Source organism: Spodoptera frugiperda, chromosome 29, assembly GCF_023101765.2.
Source record: "Spodoptera frugiperda isolate SF20-4 chromosome 29, AGI-APGP_CSIRO_Sfru_2.0, whole genome shotgun sequence".
Classification (NCBI taxonomy): Eukaryota; Metazoa; Arthropoda; class Insecta; order Lepidoptera; family Noctuidae; genus Spodoptera; species Spodoptera frugiperda.
The window spans coordinates 7101022-7122196 of NC_064240.1; the positions used below are offsets into that span (position 1 = coordinate 7101022).

Sequence of the window (21175 nt, forward strand, 5' to 3'; positions counted from 1 at the left end):
TGTACACCCACTGTTCAGCCCAGTGTTATAAGTTCAATGTAATAGGGGTTGAACCTATTGCCTATTCTGGCCCCAATTCTGGACTCCGTGCTACTACTGAGAAATCTTCTAAAAGTCGAAAAAACCTACCAATACTTTGCCGGACACGGTAATCGAACCAGAGACCCTTTGCCGGCAGTTATAATATTTTTGCAGTTTCGTTTAGAACACAATATACATATTATAGACGTTAGATTATACCAACACTTAATGCAGTATAACATGATTACATGACATGAATCATAAAATAACCCTATGCATGAGAACATCGCCTCACTGATAAGAGCACATAAAAGCAACCTGTTATCTTTGTGGAACACCGTTACATTGACACAATGTTTAGCAGCATAACCGTTTCAGTTATCTAAAGCAATATAAAGGTGAGTAACGTATTGAAAATTGATAACATAGTACCTACTATGTTCATTCATTCATAACTATTCGTAGTAAATGACGATTTGATTTGATATATTTCTTTTTAGAAGAATATACTTTGCCCAACACTACGATATACAACGAAATATACAAGTTCACCTACAGATGACACCCAGACCCGAAGCAACAATTTGTGGATTACACAAAGAGTTGGGACGGGAATGCAACCCGCTACACGTTCCACGGCAGCCAGTTGCCGAGCCACCGCGCCAACCGTGCAGTCAATACTAATAATTATAATTTTATCAATTTATCGTGAAAAGTCAATGTTGTATATGGATTACGTTGATTTTTTCTTTAAAAGACCAGAAAACGTTAATAATTATTAACATAACAAGTTATCTAACCAGAAAGAAACACAAGTTTGGAGGAAATCAGCAATTTCGATAAACTGCATAACTTCCTTAATTTTTACGACGACCGACGTATCTACACACATAGACTTATATATAATAAGTGAGTTATATAAATATGAATTCCTTAGCTATCTCTAATAGTCTAACTAGCTGTTAGGACATAAAAACTTGCAGGTTAATCTCAAATCAAGCTTACTAAAACCTTGGAAGTTAAAAACAACACGGTTGTTTATTATTACAAACTACTGGCTAGGTATTAATACACGCCAAAATTAAAAGAAATAGTAGTACAAGAATAGATCGTCTGAAGAGCTAATAATAGAGGACATTGCCTTCTGTAGCTCCAGTCGTTAAATCATTTTCAATGACAAAACAGTTTTGTTAGCAGTTTTTCTGTGGTCAGCGGTTAAAAGATAATAAATACTATGTGGTTGTTATTCTTTTATTCATTACTTATACATACTAATGCTAAAATACAGACTAGGAAACACTTATTCGATTGCTCAGCTGCCAATAAAATTAAGTCTACAACAAATTAATCTCTAAGTGACGTACATAAATGCTGTTCGACTGTTAGACACTAAACTGTATCCTTAGTACGAGTTTGTTTTACGTTAAACAAAAATAGCTAATTGGCCGGCGCGATTGAACCAACCAATCAGAGCGCCGAACGCGCTCTCGTTTCAATCTCTTTTAACATAAAGCAGCAAACTCATACTAAGCCTTCTGTTAACAGAACCTTGATAGATTGTTATCAATTTGGTCGGAAATATTAGAGAATTAAATCCACTTCTCTTCTAGAATTGCTCTGGTTAACAAGAATAGGAATATAATTACTTGACATATTACATAGAACATTATTATCGACAACATCTAAACGTTCTAAGATCGTCCAGAATAGTGCGCAACAGTCCTCAATACCTTTTAAGACAATAATTAGATAAGTATGTATTTACACAAGCAAAAGGAACGATAATTAAATATGGCATCGAAAAAAGTATCTTAGTACAAAAATACTAAAATTGTGTTACATGTTAAAATTACTGTTTACAGGTGGTTTGGCTTGATCCTTATAACATAAATAATTGGATACGCTGTAGAAAAATTAGCCATCAAAATAATTTCAAAATAGTATGAATCATTTCTATCAATATTTGTATTCCAATTTCCAATGTACTCAGTATTGATTCAGTTGGTTCCAATTGAAAATAAATGGTCTTACGTCCAGACTTGTCCGAGGCTACTTGTGAATACATGGGGCATTACAAAAGAACCTGCTACATTGAATTTTCTGAAATACATTTAGCACAATGTCAACGTACCGTTTAACTGTAACAGGTTCCTGAATTCATGGTAATATACACACACTACGTATGCATCACTGTGACTGGTCGACCGAAGTAAATATTGTAATGAAATAATATTTGTTAAAAACTGACTTTCTCAAATTCTTCACGAAGTAAAATGATATCAAAAACACATATTTTACAGGCTTTTTTATACATCAGTAGGCTTTGGAAGTTAACATAAACAAATACAACAACATCTAACATAGAAACCACTGACGCGGTTGCGACAATACTGACAATGATTACTTTTCATATAATTTAGTTACAAAGACTCACTGCACAGGCGAGTATGCTGATTTAAAAGATTCCAGGGCAGCTGATATTGATTCGTCGCTGCAAGCGTTTCCATTATCGTATGAGACACCGCATCCAAATCCGTTGAAGCACACTCTTTGTTGTGCCTTATCGTCAGCACAGCAAGAGAGGATAGCAGCGTTACACATGCTCGGTGTCCTCAACGAGCCGGGCTGGTCATTGAATTGTGGTGCCGGAGTAGAAGGCTGCTTGCTCTGTAAATGAAGATTCCAACATTAAAGGCGACATTGATATGTTGTTATCTAAAGGAATTGTCGGCTTGTGCACACGAAATCAGAAAGTGGAACCAGTAACGCGTAAATAACTGGATAGCAGACTTCGTTTACTGCTCCACTGCTGATAATAACATTGAATTTTATTGAAAACTCTTTATTTAAACTTTTTTTAAACTTAGGCGATGAACATCAAAGTAAACTAGAAATAATGTAAACAGGGATTACGTAATGTAGTTTGTGGTTTTATGCACTAAAATATTAAAAATTCAAATAACTAGCCAGTCATTTATTTGTTTAGCTTTACTGAAGGTCTAGATGAGACCAGGAAAACATACTCAATTTAATCGAATCTTCAAATTATCTTTGATCAGAATCAGAATAGGATAATAATAGTAGGTACAATTACCTATCTATTGTTTGATGCGATGATTACTTACATCTGCCTGGCTACTGCCATGTTCTACCTTCGGCGAGGGTCGTTTCATTGGTCGCAGAGGTTTGAGAGGTTCGAATGAGATCGGTCTGCCAGCATCACTTAAATCATCCGTGTCATCGTCTTTGTTAGTGACAAATCCCCAATTTTGATTCGTGTCTTCCATTTCAGGGAATCTGGTGTGAATCGATGGTTTCTTGGTGGCGTTGTCTGAACAAGAACCGTATTGGGGTACTAGGTAGGGTACAGGGTAGGGAATGTAGACAGGCTGCGGCGCTGCCGGAGCTGCTGGCCTTTTGACGTAAGTCGCAATTTCTTCGAGTAATTTCACTATCTGTGGTAAAAGATCTTGCTGCTGATTGCGATTATCGTATTCCCTTCGCTCCGGGTAATAAGAATGTGTTGGTGGTAGAGAATAGTCGTATCCATAGTTCATTTGCCACCTCCTTCGGCGATGGCGCGACTCTGAACCATGCTTCCTAATTCCATCGTTCTGCTCTGGTGACAATGATGCAGAATCACTGATATGATCTTCTATGTGCCTCGCGTAGACGCCGACCATACAAATTGATAACCCGAATAGTAGTACAAACGTGTTCATCTGGAAAATAACAAATTCAAAAATATTAGTAAACTCCTTCGGTTAGAACGCGGAAATATAGACTTAATTAACAGCAGTTTTTTTGAAGGTATGCTAGTAATAAAACTGGTTAACTAGAAGCTTGTATGACAATATAACAAAGAAATAACCAGCATGTGCACCGAAATAAATTTGGACGTGCCACAGTCTGTTAGCAACAGAATAGTTTATCAAAACAAGAGATGTTGCTTATTTATTGTTTTGTTAATCCGTTCATGTGTTGTGTCCACATGTACCTAGATGACGAGACCCTGTACCGCATATGTTTATTACGTATTTGGCTTTGTCATTGGTGACCTCAAAGCTGAATTGAATCTTAATTTTATCCTCGAAATAGCACAGTTGACATTTTGTTTGAATCGTCCGCCGTCGCCGCCGAATGAATTCTTTAATAAAAGCCGGTTTGAAGACCGGCTCGATGTTATTTTACGAAAATTATGGATAAATCATCACCTTAAAATATATTCTGAGCCTCTTGGATGTTCGAATCTTTCAATCAAATCGATTACAATATTTTTTGTAATTACATTACCGATTAATAGATAGGAATATGACTAATTAGTTTTTTACCATTAAGTAAACATTAAGATACGCCAACAAAACTATATTTATTTCATTAGCTAGCAATTAATTGTTAAATCTGACAATCAATTCCAAATTTACTTCCTCATTTGTGATAAAAAAGTATCAATAAAAAAGAAAACAGTTACAGACTGGTAACAAGTAGACAGTTACAGACTACTGGAAATATAACAGTAACCGAAGTCCATAAACCAAGACAACCAGTAGGTATGTATGCCATACTGTCATTCAAATATAAAATAATATAATTTCTCCTCATACAACATATAGTGATGACACTCATTGCAATAAATATGCACAATTCACACCTACAAACCGTACCTAGTTACTACTAATTTACATTAAACTCCTAGTACAAAAACCCACATAATCAATACACACCTTGACGCTCTATTTTAATGGTAGACAGAAATAAAACTTGTTCGTTATTACGTCACAACACAGCACTATTTTATGTCATTCGAAATTTAATATCGTATCACTTTTTATTAATGACTTATTTTGACACGCGTGCGTCCTGCGCGAGGTTGCGTTAAAGACTGGCGCTGGATGGGCGACCGTGGCAGTGACTGCGCACGAGTTCGTATTGGGGCATTATATATTATTGAGTATTGTTGGTACTCAACATGCATTTTCCCATTGATAAGGGCTTGAGTAAAGAAGGGTGCGTATTATCTGAAACGGTGTTACCGAGAACCGCAATATACGTAACACAGATAGGTAGTGTACATAATGTGGGTATATGAATATTTATGTGGAGTGTTGCCTTTTTTCCGTTATTTTTAATGTCTTTTTTGTTTGGGTTTTTAATATTAAAATTAGGAATGGTCTATAAGGTAAATATGTAAAGTTTTCCTAAATGTTTTGTGTTTCTTTATAAAATTCGAGGAATTGATTAAAAATAATAATATACATAACTTAATTAATTTGGAGGAATATCAATATTAAGATACCTACATAAACCAGAATCATTGGTCCGATATCGTATTGTTACTTAAAAACTTTTATAGAATTAGGTAGGTAAGTTTGTCCTTGTATACGCCTACTAACCAATTCGATAAATTACTTAAGAAACCGATATAGCATATCAATTACTGACTATATAAAGTATGGTAAGGTAATAAGGTTTCTTTTTGAGTGATTACGATTAGATTACAATAATTCTGTTCGTCGTTTATCCATATAAGTTTACGTTTGGACCGTAAAATTGAGTTTAGTTTCATCATCAAATCATTCATGGAAATCAATAATTCGTCTAAATACGATTCGACCAAATGAAAACAATGCAAAAATTATAGCATTGTTTACTTTTCTCTTACATTTTGCCTTTTTTTATTTTATTAACTCGAGTTTTCGCAGTAATCAACTCAACTCGGTTTGCAGTATGCTCGAATAAAATATATTTTTCAGTATAATCTAAAAGTCCTTACTCGAATTCCAGGTGTTTTAAAGACATGTGTTAACAAACACAAAAACAATATTTAACATATTTTTTTCTAACATCTGGGGTTTTCCTAACATTAACCCACTGTTTAAATGATTCATTTGCGTTCATTACCGTACTTATGTCAGCACTCGTATTAACCGGTTTTCATTAGTAAGAATAGAAAATACAGAACCATTTTTTTATAAACAACTTAAGATTTTCTCAAAAAAAATATTGTAACTATAAAAATATATATGGCATTTATGAATTACTTGTGATATTGAATTAGAACATACTAAATTATTGGTGAGTTGTACTAAAAACATATTGTAATGTTTTTTAAAAAATCAACAATTATGGAGATTTCCTGTTCTTTTCTATTATAATTCAGCATGAGACAACATTTTTTACAGACAACAGCTGATCGTAATCGCAGTTGGGTTACCAACCCCTTTCGTTTGCCATTTCGGATATTCATCATTTCTGACACGTATAGTAGGTAAACAAAGTAAACTTATAGTAGGTAACTAACCAATAATTTTTGGTTTCTTATATTTTGCAACAAACAAAATCAGCAGTATTGTATCGTATTAATTTTCTGGTGCGTTACTTCAATGGAACTGTGATAACGATATTAATTACTTATTTGATAACAAGTAAATCTTATGGGTGGTTTGTGGTAACACCATTATGAGACTATCAAACATTCTCTCAGTACCCACCCTTCTTACCTAAATTGAAAGGTACCTGCTGTGTTTGAACTCTGTCCAACATAACAGCCTTAGTATTGATACAATTTAATTAAATACTAAATGTTAAAAGACTAAGGATTTGTAATTTATTGGAATTAACGTAAACCGGATTCAATTCATATGTTTTGCGTAATCAATGTCTTTTCAATCGGGAGGTATAGACATACGTAATTAGCTAATTACTACAACCTTGTATATTTATTGGCGTGGGTATAAAACATATTTTTTTTTAAATTGAAAGTAACATTTTTAATTATTTTTTAAGGTAAAACCTACAGCGAAGACCTTAAATTGTAGACTTATTATTTACACTCACGCTAACAAATCCGTGGACAAGAGCTTACCTATAATTTTCTTTATAATCACTAAATGCAAAGACGATTCATTGAGGAACAAACATTAATTACAATATTAGTTGAGATTGGGAAGTTTTACGCTATAAATAAAAGTTTCTATGAACTCACTGCTATAGTACTCTACGCCCGTGCGTAGTAAAAATAGTAACAAATACCATACGTTCTGGCATCCGTCCATCAGCGTATAAATCTTGTAGGCGATTTTATACTGAACCGCTTTAATGATGAATTACCTAAGCTCTAAAACATTAATAGCATGGTCATTGAACTAATGTTTATTAGCAAACCTGCTTTGTTGTTATTTTCATTGCGAAATTTACGTATTTTTATTATGAGGAGATGCAGAAATGAAACGTTTACCCACATAAACATGTATATGGTTTTGTACCGTATAACCGTTAAATAAATTCATGGTCAGGACTAGGTACATGAACAGACTTACGCATATTTAGATACTATTTTTGTATTTATTTCTGCTTGTAGGTAAGTTCTAATTTACACGCTTGAACGAAATGAGGTAAACGGATATCTGGACGGAAAACTATTTGATTGTGAATACATACAAGGTAAATGCAAACTGTCAAGAACTGCATGCGAAGACTACATAAAGGAAATAATATTAAGGAATCAAATCTCATAAATTTTTCGAAGCGTTTTATTCCAAAATCTAGACCTATTTGTTTGTAAATTCGTTTATACACTGACCTCACTAGCTAGCTGTTAGCAGTAATACATCGTAAAAGCTAAGTCTTGGAAATGTCAAATGAAAAATATTGATATAAGGAAATAAACCTAAATAACCTATAAACAAACGTATCTAGGATATAAATTGATCAACTCATAACAAAATACAAAGTTAAGACATTGAAAACTAATAAGATCAACCTAAGACGCCATCGCACACGTTATAATGAAATTTGTACCTAAACCTTTTCTATAATTATAATAAAAACTACTTTTCTGAATAATGTTCTGTTTTCATATAATCCATAAATGAGAAAAAGAGAGTTAAAAATGGAAAATTAAGAACTTGATTTTTTTTCTTTTCACAATTTTCTGGAAAATTGGAAACTTTCGTAAAATGTTTTTCAATTTATGCACAAAATAAAGGAATAAACCCATGATTCATTTCAAACATGCGTATTATCTCACGTTTAATCTTGAATAAAGTGTAGTGGCACTTCTTTATAATATATAGACGTGACGCGTCTTTACGCAAACATGTTGAAATAATATTCCTGGATGCAATAAAAAAATATACAGGTTAAAGATTTTTCATCTTTAAAACGAATATAAATATTGCGGTTTGAAAAACAGGCTGCAATATTTTACAAAATTTCTTATCACATTTTCAACAGTTAACCTTGAAAAACGTTTATTGAAAAAATAACCGTATTTTATCTTCAACAAAATTGACATGCAGATTACTTAACCAAATTCAGCTGTGTATACACCCAGGTAGAGGAGTGCTTATTCATAGACAGCGTACAAATGAACGTGGGGAACGCATTTTGGTTTTCCCAACATGATCTATAACTTCCTCAAATACAGTCATTGAAAACTATCCTTCAACTTCCGATCCGAAAAATAAATAAACGTCCAATATTATTTCAGTTGCGAATATATTCTAAGTAACATGACTCATTTAACCACGTGGTGAACTTGTTTCTTTAAACCGAAATGCCACAAGCGATTGGCATCTTCCTTGAAAGATGAAGTTGCGATACGCTAATATGTATACGCGCAACGCTTTACATGCATCGTGACGGTTTTACATAATTCATTACCGATTAGCTTGAATTCTGTTTTGCCGACAGACGTCGCTAAAATTGCGTTTCAATTATGACGTAATGATATAAACTCGTGTATGACGATGACGTAATTGTACTTTGAACTTATTTACAGACACAAGGGTCGGACTGTGATCCATATGCTCATCCATATGTGGGATGGATTATAATTGGTTATTTGTTTGTGTCGGCGCTTTCGTGGTCCATACTGTATGTGAACTTAAATTGGAGGTCGAATACTCGAAGCAAATAAATTGTGTTTAATTAATAGCAGAAGTTTTATACCTACACCTGTACGGGTGAAGAACAGCATTCGTTATTAAGTAGGCCAACACTGCATAATCTAAAATAAACTTTGTATTTTTTTATTACTAAGGCACAATTTTAACTGTAAAAATATCGATATCTTCTTTATATTTATCGAAATATATAAAATGAAGTGATGTTCGTTAGCGTCCCTGAAACTCGAAAACAGCTGAACCGATTTGTCTAATTTCTAGTCTTGAATTATTGATGGAAGTCTAGGGAATATTTAAAAGGTGAGAAAAATTAGCCTGGTTAGCTTGTTTGCTATAAATATCGATTGAAATACTCGAAGCCTTAATTTAAACATTTTATAAAGGTTTGAAATAAACCTTTGTTTACAGTGACATTGTCGTAACCGCAGACCGCTGCGTCTGAAAGTGTTCCCTTGTACTTACTCGCTACTTTCCCTACTTTGTGTCTCATTTTATTTTACAAAGTATACTCCTATACTTGCTACTTGTCTAGTAGTCTTATTCCTTGAATTTGAGCTAGAATTTGTTATACAAAATTTATAAAATTCAATGTGTAATCGAAATTCGCATTGCACATGACGTACAGATGATACAATTATGTATGCCTACCATTATTAAATCATATTATGTATTATTGTTAATTAATTTGAATGTATGAAGAATATACTTTTCCTCTTGTTTTTCAAATAATTTGAATTTTGTCATTACCATTTCTCGGAATGAATTGTAAGCATGTACACGAAAATATTTGTCACATAATACTGGTAAGTATAGAATTATTATAATACGCTCATTATCTTCGTAAATAAGCATGTTATTTCCTAAAGTAACTTCTATTATAGTAACAACTAGGAAATAGTCAAAACACGATGCTTGGTAATCACCATTTAAAATACAATTTGCATTGGTTTTTTGTATGACTATCTATTGTATCGGTTACACGAGCTATCAGTAGCTATTTAACGTGATATATTATTTACAATACGTTGGATACGTGCGATACAAAATTATAACATTGAGTCGGGCACCTATGTATTGAACAAATTCTTTATTAGATGGATCATTATCCCGTTTTTCTTTGCTTTTTTATAAACATATAATTTCACTGTGTTAATCCTGTTGCTAATTACTAAAACTCAATTTCCACCCAAATAAGACAAAATAACTTTTTTGAAACATCACAATAGACACTATTTATATTGAAACCAGTTAATTTATAGCAATAATGCAGCTAATAACACTTTACCTTACCTTTGAAATAATCGCAAAACTTATTGTTCGCTTCTCTGGCTATTTGTCACTGGACCTTATTCCAGTTTTAATTCAATTTGACACGTCTTACGAAATGTTATCTAAAATTAGGTTCGTGGGACACTCAACGTTGTCTGGGAGCGACTATTAATCACTGCTATTAGAAGCCAAGCCACAAACAATATGACCGAAGACGTTTACTGTCTCTGCTTTGCCCTAAACAATAATCATGAGTTATTCAATGACCTTTTTGTTGTATGATTTCGATGACATCAATAACATTTGTAAACATAATAATATCGTGTCAGTCTTAATCAGTTCGATTAACATTGTGGTGTGAAGGCTCTCGATAATATTCGGACTGTTCTACATATTTGTTAAACCATAATTTTACCTACATTACTAATTTCAGTTTAATATCAAAAGATGTCCTGGTTGGACTTATTTTCAAATATACACTTTCTCAGTTAGATCCTTTTGTATATGAACTAAAACGTTAAGTTTTCCTTTCTACGAGACACCATTCACTTCCGAGATATTAAAAATGGCGTCCAATTCACATATTGACTACTGAAAATACAGCTGTAAGTACGTAGCATGAAAATTGGTTTTAGTTTAGCTCCAAGGCTTTCCTCCTTGATATATTGATAAGTAGCTACGAGTATGAGCTTCATCGGACTTACAGGAGAGGTATGTATAATAGTTATATTTAACAAAATGTGATGAAGTGTTTCATAGTAAGATGACGTAAAATTATAGCATACGTAACCTAAATTTTGAAGAGCCGGTTTCTGTATAACGTCAGTTAAATCCGCTTTTAGTTAAACAACGTTTAAAATAAACAAAGTATAACTATCGCATATTATCGCATACACGAACTAACCCAACATTATTTTTTTACCAGTACGTACAAAGTGTGAAAATGTCCTGATTTCGCACCTTATTACAAAAGATCTCATAACGTAGTGATAACTAGTTACTGCTACTCACCTCCAACTATTCATTAGGGAAATAATAACCGTTATGTTGTGCGACATGTAAAACTGCTTCATTATTTGCTATTTTACGATAAAGCATAAAACGCACATGACAACGCCTTCCTCAATTAAATTTCAATAAAACCACTATAAATAATACAAACTATAAAGTACGTAAATAATAATAATCTTCTATAACATAAAAATAAGTCGGGGTTTCCTTGCTGACGCTATAATTCCAGAAAGCACGGGCAAATCATTGGTGGCGAAACGGAGTTCGCTGGGTTTGCTAGTAAACATATATAAAAAAATGCTGCTGTTCGTTAGTCTCGCTTAAACTCAAAAACGGCTGGACCGATTTAGTAGATTTTGGCCTTAAATAATGTTTAAGGAGGTGCGAAGTTTGCCGGGTCAGCTAGTAAAAGATAAAAGAAAATTGACATTGTAAGAAGAAGATACATACCTACACTTACAATGAAGCAATTGCCTTATAACCAAGTTGTCATAATTACACACATACAAAGTTTCAAATGTGTAATAAAACAGTAGATTCACTGGATGTATAAATTAATTCTCTTCAGCTCTTCTTACATAATAAACAAAATATTTCTTGTTTCTCCCTAAATTATTTAGTTCAAAAATAATCAACCCGGTCTACTCTAGAAAATAAATAATGGATTGTAAGTGCTTTATTAATATTTCATTGTATAGTTAGATTTGTTATTTTAAATTGAAATTAATTGACTATATACCGTTTCTAATTAAAGTAAATGGTAACTATCGTACCAGGCACCAGCACTACTGCCTATCTGCTAAGTATATAATTCTTATTTGAGGGAGATAAGTAGTTTGAAATCAGATTTATGCCTTGATAGGACAATAAGTCCTGATAGTCCAACGGCACATAAACCCCAGAATTAATGGGAAAAACCAACTCCTTACTATTTTTTAAACAGACAATATCGTAAACTTGACTCCTGTTCATTCCGAAACAAAAGGTAAAACTACCGTACCTATAAGATTATGGTAATGCAATACATATTACTACACCGAAGAAGTAAATACTGCGTAAAGTAAATATTTACCTACCGTAGTGCCTGAAAGACATGGTCAGTAGACTAACAGTCGTGAAACTAGGACGATGCATTGAATAGTGTTAGATAAGACTTGCAGGTGTTATGCATGTGTATAATAGATGGTTTGTGAAGAATTCTGCATGATTTGTTTGGTTGGTTTGTTTACTTATTCTAATACATTTGTTTGGCATAACACATTTTTAATGACTTGATCGAATAAGATAAGTAAAGGATTGTTAGTTGTAGATTGTAGATGCACGGATATGCAAAAACTAACCTTGACCCAGTGGTCACAACGACGTCTTTTGTGTGACCTATAGATTTTTCACACTTTCGATAAGCGGCATCTACAAACATTATCTTTTTAAACCCTTTGGTGGAATAGGTTCGAACTCCCTTCAGATGTGAATAAAAGGTTTTCTATGTAGTAGAAAGATTCGTGAGAGCAATTTGTGCTCATCCCTCTGGATGTACCTTGGTGTTCCACATCGGTTCCATTTATCTGCGGTCGTTATTACTGTTTAATGTGCTGTAAAATTGAGGGAGACGGACCTTGAGGCCGCTTTTGAATGATTGTGGTCTTCAGTTATTCCCATATTTTCCTAACACATGTAGGAGGAACACAAATAGCACTCACCTCATGAGATGACTAGTGAGAATTACTTCACACTTCAATAAGCATAATGTATCTATTCCAATATTTCTTACGAGTAAACGTTAATGATCTTCAATAACTAATCTAACTACTTAATACAATTTTGATTTATAATTTCAACTATTTGTAAAACATTAATTTTTGTCGCTCAATCTGATCATAGACTAATGAAATTAGAAATTCAGGTATTACAGTCAACAAATATTTGGTGTTCAATTTTCAAATAGTTGCGGTAAAGCATCGAACGGTAATTTCCTCATTGTCAATTCATCGTTAATTCCTAGTGTGTCGCCAAAATGATTGGTTGAATTAGTCAAATCGTTAAACCAGGATGTACCGGATTTACTAAAATTTCCGCGTTCAGGCAAATAAACTTGTATTATGTAGTGTTTAAACAATGATAGTCCATTGGAATCTTCATATTTCCAATTGATTCATTCACAGTTCTTCGTATCTGATATAGTATTTTACGTTATCTGATATACATCGTATTTCTACGTATTCAATATTGCAGACTCATTTTTCATGTGTTTTTGAGCTTCATCATTCATTTGTCAACGACGGGCGATACTTAGATTCGGTTTACGTAGATTCAAAAAGCTTCTTTATTGTGGAGGACATAAGAGCGTCAGTGTTGACACTTTTATTGGCCTCTTGATTTAAAGTCGCTGAGACAATCAGCAAACATAGTCGCGTCAATGTAGGACATAACTTCTTGCAAAATACTGTTATTCTAGCATTTATTTCCTTGCAAGCCTCACTATAATTTTCTCCTGGAAAATCTGCTAGCCTATTAATACGCTAGACTACCAAAAAAATCATAGGTTTGAGAAAGCAACAAAAAGCATCCTTGTGAAAAAATTCAAAAAGTTTTTTTTATCTGTACATTTATTTATTTATTCCTGCCTATCTCTTATTGGGAAAACAATTAAGATTCCATACATTGTTTAATTTTATCTACATAAATCTAACAGCGAGGTTTTGTAATACATTTATCACATCAATTAGTTCTCTATTACAATTCCACGTTACAATAAGGGCTCTTGTATTTCATGAACAAGTCGGAAATATAAACGCACGCAAGAGTAATAGGCACGCGATATCATTCCTTAACTCTATTAAACTCAAGGACTATTGTGGAGTGTTAATTTACATAATTATTGCTAGTTTTAAAGTATCTACTTCATGTTGTTGTCAATGGGTATGTTTTGGTTTTTGTTCAGCAATAGATTATATAGTAAAACATTAGGAAATCGTGGGAACACATTAACTTATTAATTTTGAAGAGACGATTTCAGTATCCAATTAAACATTCAAAATTATTAGATTAATTTTTAGATATTTAATTTGATGAATCATGATTTTTGTACCTACGTTTAAAAAAAAATGCGCACGCGATGCCTACATAAGCGCCGCATAGTAGCATTATAAATAAAATTCTTGAAAGTAAATAACATAATATGTAAATAACCAGTTGTTTATAATTAAGCACGAATATATTTCAGTGTGGAAATTCCAAATATTATTGCTCCAGTTTGAGACATAATGTTCAATGACATTGTAGTCGGGTTTTTCTCTTTCCTTTGGAAGCGTGCCGAAGTATTTTAACGCCTGTCCACAAACGCCATTCATTCCTACCCACACTTTCGGCGGAATTACGTAGCATTAGTCATTTGAAAACACAATAAAACATTTAGTTTATGAGATTTCGTAAAGAAATAAAACAGATTTAGATAGTTACGTGCAATATGCGCTTTTATAAACGCACATAAAATATTCTTAAATTGTATTTTATTGTAGTCATGGTTAGTTCTAATACTTATACACATATTGATTGTATATAGGTACGTTTATTTATATCTTCTATGTTTTATACCGGGTATATAAGACACTATAGAAAACACACTGTGCCTCGCGTAGATCTGCGTTCCAGCACACCACTAAATTTCTTTTTTCTCGAAATTACAAAATTAGATAGACCCTAATTTCTGTCCAAACTCATACAACGAAAAACATTGAAATGAACAAAAGTTTGGTTGTACCATATAAAACTGTGTCGTGTTACTAAGTTTTTAACGCTCCCCGTATTTTGAGAACAAGCCCGACGCATCCGGGATCTGTCATAACATAAATGTTTATGCTGCATATTTTGGTTACGGATTAATCCGAGTGGGGGACCCTTTACGTAACGATGGCCATCCGTAGTCCGTATTAACGCTGGAATTACTCAAATTATTCCGGGAGACAGATTTACTCGTATGTTCAACCGACTTCAAAGAGGAAGCGTCAATTTTGGGTGTATTTTTATTTCAACGTGTGCTTCAAATCCTGATATCTATCTACCTACTATTATTACAATTAAGAATTCTCCGATGAGTCCGATACGTACTTTGATAAAATGTTCACCTTGATTGGATATTTTCTAGAGAAATATTCTTAAAAGAGCATAAGTGCTAAAGCTATTGTTAAATGTGCTAAAATAATAATTAATTAGTCTTTCTGTAATTAATTTTTGTTCTAACAATTTCACAAAAGCCCAACGTAGGTGCTTCAATTAAGTGAGTTGGTTGGTAGCGAATTTTATGCTTTGTCCGAGGTCCCACGGGGTGAATATAAACTTCGGCCACCTAACAAAGTGCTCTCATTAGAACGATTAATTGCTCTGACAAAAACCGATGAACATTTAACTAAATAAACGTAAAATACAAACATACATTATTCTAAACCCCTGGAAAGGTCAACTAATAAAATCTAAATACTTAATGCCGCTGTAAAAAAGATTTTACAACATTCACTACGCGGACTTTACTCCATAGTTTTTTTCAGACTCATTGGTCTCTCCAATTTTATTAGTTTCTTATGACACATCCGATGGAACAAATAAGATTGACGTTACCTTTGCTTATCTACCCGCATACCGTATATTCACTAAAATATCCATTCATGAATGACCAATACTCGTGACATGTGAACCAATTACTCAGATGTCAGTAACATAAACAAGCTATTAAAATAATAATGATAAGTAGATGAGTCATTTTCAAACATTGACCTAATCTCCTTAGGCTAATATTGTATGGCGATTAGTAAACCCAATGACATCACGAGCCGGTGACTACATCGATCTTTATCAAAAATCGATTCAATTATGGTCAGTTCACAGTTTCTATTTATTTTATTGTTATTTCTGTACAATTTACATATCTGTGTACTAATATAGTTTTACAGCATGTTAACAGTGTTATTGTTAGTATGTTACTCATGTTGTAAAATACACAAGTACATAATAACTGGTATTTTTGTAATAAAAGTGAAAATAAAAACTTGATACCTTATAAGAACTGAAGACGTTGGAACTAGTTTTCCAAAAGGTTTGTTATGGCCATTATTTTAATAGTTTAGTATAAAATTAACTTTATTTTTGCTGCTAAAGTACAGTATGTAACTGTAAATCATAAACCCATACTAAAATGTTCGGAAGCAAGCAGGTGAATATAAAGGAAATAAAAGCGACAGGTGCAATGCGGGTCATAAAAAATAAACGCACCGCTGGACATTTCGTGGCAAAGCCATTTTTCTTTTATAAAAAATCAAAACACAACGATCGTAGGACGCCTTTCTTTTGTGTTAAAAGCGGAAAAAAAAGGATAAAAAAGTGCATTCATCCATGTATTTCTCATTAATTATTTCAGTTAACGAGTCAACCAGAATGCTTATAGCACGACGTCAAAGAAGAAGAAAAATATCTTTTTAATACTCTAAACCTAACCGCATTGGCTTCAAACACAACAAAACTGATTTACACCAAAATCGATGAACATTGCGGAAAATTTACATTTGCATACTTAACATAATTGAAAAAAGGAGAATCTACGATATTTTACGCAGATGTGCTACAAGGGACTGTTCCTTGATCCCCTTTTCTTAAATATTCATTGTTCGGTTTTTACCTTTATTTTGGAATATATTATGGTCCAGGTGTGAAGGAATCACCTTGAGAGATTCACTGGGAGAATAAAATAAAAGAATGGGTTTGGTTGTAGGAAGCGGTCACGCTACATTCCAATCTCGTACTTAACTTATGAATAAGTAAGTAAGAAATTTTATCCGATATGTTTAAGAAAGCTTCTCGTATAGATTGTTTTATTCAGTATCCGACTGGATAGTATAAATTATTCCTGTTTTACCTGCCTTTGTCTCGAGTACTTTGAGGTCAACGCAATGTTTATTTTATCCCTGCCGTTACCAAGCGACGTATCATCTTTTAAATTACTTTAATCATTATGATGATTGAAAGAGGTGGGGCCATTATACTTATACACTATATATATCCACCTATATTTGTATCAAAAACTCTTTACTACTAAATAACATCGATAAATCAGCTTTTGTATAGAAGTGAAAATTAAATAAAAATTGAATGAAAAATGTTTAAAAATTGTGAGTAACTTCCATCCGATCCAGTAGCGCTTGCTGCATCAATGGTTTCAATTAACAGCACCGTTGATCCTGAACTACGTGTCTGTCAATTTGATATTTTGCGAAGTTTCAACCAAAAATAGAAGCTTTAAATGCCACTTCAAATTGAATAATAGGTGTACTAAGTCAAGTCTACTTGTAATCACGATAAGAACAGTCTACTGCAAAATTTAAATGAGGTATGCTACATTATAACAAAACTTTTAAACATTATTAAAGAATTTAGTCTTATTATCCTGTGTATAAATAATATATAAAACTTCTTTCCAAATTACTTTTTCAAAGATTTACAAAGCACACAAATCCACGACAACCGTTTTATTTCTATCAACCCCGGCTAAACGACGATTTATAAAGATCCCGTCTTCATAGATCTATATAAAAAGCCAGCCTTTCATCCGAATGTTCGTACAAATATCCAGAATATTTCGGCTCAGCGAATTACCGGGATTTCGGTGGAAGTTCCCGCTTAAAACATTAGCCCCAGTAATGGTCTGTTTACACTAAATCGCTGATTAAACATAAACGCACGAACGGTTATTACTTCAATTACATTATGTCGGACGCTCGGATTCGTGGTTGAAATAATTTTATGCATACTAACGTGCTCACTTTTATTTGGAGTGGTTGCCAAGTATATTGCTTCAGTCAGCGGGTATTTTGTTTTTAGCTGTTTTGGGGATTAAAAAAACCGTAGCGGTTATATGCACTGGTCTGTTTTGTGACAGTAACGTTTTAAGAAACAACAGGACCTATGTACTTATTTATATTTACTGAAAACTAAACCGATCGTCTCTTGATCTTCTAATCCTAAATGAACACAATCCAACAGCCCTTCAAATTAACGACATCCGATTTAGCTAATTTGCAAGCAAATCTGAATCACGAAGAGTAAGTGTTATTTAATCCTGCCGCTATATTTTTAAACTGAATGCTCGCAAATTGAGTGCCGGATTCACGGTGTGTGGTCACCCTTTGTTTGCAACGAGTATTTAACCGACCGTTTATAAATTTTAAACAGAAAGTACCTACGCAATGTGGGCATACGTTATAACCCGTTTGATATAAAGCTTAGATACTATTGTTACAAGATTCGCATGGATGTGGCCTTCAAAGTTAATTAAGGAACCTACAAAAGGTACTCGAATAGAAGCGAATGAATTTCAGCAAGACAAATCTGGTACAAGGAAATGGAAGGTAAAGGAAAGAGTGAATATGACGAGTGATTCTACAAAGATTATTGCAGTTACCTAACTTGTAGTTAAAATATATGTTTAGATAAAGTAAGAAAAAGTTTTGGAAACTGCACATAATAACATACTTACATTGTATAAAACTGCTATAAAATATAATTTATAGCAGAATTCAGATGAAGTTAAGGTGCACTACTTAACATTATTCTACAAAATATTGCTTTGGTTATCGGTATTTTCATTTGCTTCACATTCAAAGCATACGAGCTTTAGTTATTGGAAAATAACGAACATGTACAAACTCTGTACGCTCCCTCGTTTATCATTTCATACATATTTTATTTGAAGTCGTCGAGAAAAATTCACTGTAGAATTTCAAACCATTAGTAACATTCAGTCGAGTATTACATTATGTGAACATTTTTCATACTATTTTCACTTCTAACTGAGTGTAGTTTATGGAGTCTGGTATTTTAGTTCAGTTTTCTATGAGAATTCATAGTTTTCTAAAACGAAAATACAAAGCAAAATGCAAAATCCTAGTCCAAACTTTCTCTTGAATTGGTAAGTAAGGCTCCCAAAAAAATTGTCTCAATGATTCCATTTTGACAAAGATAATCAATAAAAACATTTTTAATGAAATCTCTCGTAAAACACGAAGTTTCAACAATTCACTTCACTGTTTTATTGAACACTTTCCAATGTTTAATTTTAATTTATTGCGATTACTTACGATACTAATGGCAATGAATAATTTACAAGGACATCTCCGATGTTCCATTTGTTGCGGGCCTTGTGAACTCTTGTTGCTCCTCGTTGCATAATTCTCTTTCAAAAGATACGAGTAAATCGAAATTCAGTACGCTGTGAACACGTTTCAGTGCACCACAACTGAATCACAAGGACTCTGCACTCTTTGTGAACCATGTTCAGTGTTCACTACTCATTATCTTTTTGTTTTTGATTTCAATTTGTCCGTACTTTTTTGTGGAACCTAATCATTTTACTTTGCTTTACCCGTGTGTAACCAGTGTGGGAGGAAAAATTAATACGGGTTTTTTGGAATGGTGGCTTTGCAATTCATTTCGCTTCGACAAGTAACATTTTGTCTTAATCGTAAATCGTCATACCATTTCCACGCTTGGAATGGGGATCACAATTTAAATATCATAAATATTGAGATATAATTTGCTGAAGATGCAGACTAGTTAGACCTTTAATAGTTACGTTCATAGAAAAGTGTGAGTCTATGTTTTAAACTTGGTAATTATTGATAATTAAAACAACAGTGATGAAGTTTAAAGCCAACCTATATACAATAAGCAATTCATTCAATAACGAAAACAATAATTTATTATTATTTATTCGAAAATTGAAAATTCAAATGTGGTTTCACTTTATAAGTTCATTGCAAATCGCAATATTCAAAACATTGATTCATGAACATGTACTTATCAATTACTCATTTCATTATTCTTACGTCAATTAATTAAATAAATGTATTAAATTAACGGGTAATGTTATGACTGCATTGTTGTTTATTAGGTAGTCGTGAGTGACCGATAGACCTAAACCAAAGTTGAATCTCGAATTTCTTTATAAATCGTTTTCCTCCCATTTTCATTACGTAAGTACGAATCGAAATGGAAATGAAAATATTAATTTTCATTTACGTAAATTAAAATGATTACCTAATTAAATGAATAGTTAACATCACTACATAGTATAACGTTGCTGTTTCTTTTACAATTATTCTGTTACAATTATGCAAATGAGTCAAAGCGTACGCTTAGATCTTTAAAACTACGCGACAGATTTTGATGCGGTTATTTTTAATAGGCAGATAGATTTATAGGATATATATTTATGTTTCTATATGTAAAACATGCATAATATGATAGAAAATCAAAAATAACCGTTCGGTTCTCTAGTCAATAACCAAACGTAAAACAATGCTAACTACTTGAAATAAAAACTGTAATGCACCATTTCCTGAAAGGTTTTAATTAAAACACGAACATAATACATACACAAGAGAAATATGGCGGGTTGGTTCACCACGTTATAAATAAAGGTCGGCTCGTATGTTTTGTATTCTACATTTGTTTGATGCGCTTTGCCCTCGCTCCGTAGTAAATGCATAAAGCTTTTAAAGACTTAGCGGTTCACTGAATTACCTACGCGAAATATGTTCTGACCCGACCGCTGGATTATACTTTTATAGTTCCATTCGTTGTTATGAATTTGTAGTAGAATGTATTAACGTTTGGAATATCACTACATATATAAATATGAATCGATTGCTACATAGACCATGATTATAGAAATATGCATAAATATATTAACACCTTTTATTTTTTTAAATTGTACACCTTTTATTTTTTATGAAATATAATCGTCAATTAGGTAATGTTCTTTTAATAATTTTGTTACTTCACTGCGAATATACGAATAACAATATCTAAGAATCAATTTATTTTACCTAAAGCAATAAGTTTTATTAGAATTTTCTGAGTAAAGGACGTTATTAAATGTGAACCCAAATATTAAACTTTAATGTAGGGTGCGTAGTTCTAGT

The 21175-nt window shown here is 32.9% G+C and overlaps 2 protein-coding genes across 2 annotated transcripts in view; one reads left to right on the plus strand and one right to left on the minus strand.

Annotated features, from left to right (window-relative positions):
* Positions 1–21175, plus strand: part of LOC118268677 (uncharacterized) — a 173771-nt gene that overhangs the window by 89631 nt on the left and 62965 nt on the right. The gene's annotated exons all lie outside the window — the stretch shown is intronic.
* On the minus strand, positions 1259–4947 carry LOC118268676 (uncharacterized). Its single transcript, XM_035583254.2, has 3 exons — positions 4746–4947; positions 3147–3743; positions 1259–2688 (listed from the first exon to the last, which is right to left on the minus strand). The coding sequence occupies exons 2-3, from the start codon at positions 3741–3743 to the stop codon at positions 2452–2454; spliced, it is 834 nt and encodes a 277-aa protein (XP_035439147.2). The 5' UTR covers positions 4746–4947; the 3' UTR covers positions 1259–2451.

Bases quoted from the DNA above. Each gene is read 5' to 3' on its own strand.
- LOC118268676 (XM_035583254.2), bottom strand. From the start codon at position 3,743: ATGAACACGTTTGTACTACTATTCGGGTTATCAATTTGTATGGTCGGC. The intron at 2,689-3,146 runs GTAAGTAATCAT...CTTCATTTACAG, and splicing joins ATGGCAGTAGCCAGGCAGAT to AGCAAGCAGCCTTCTACTCC.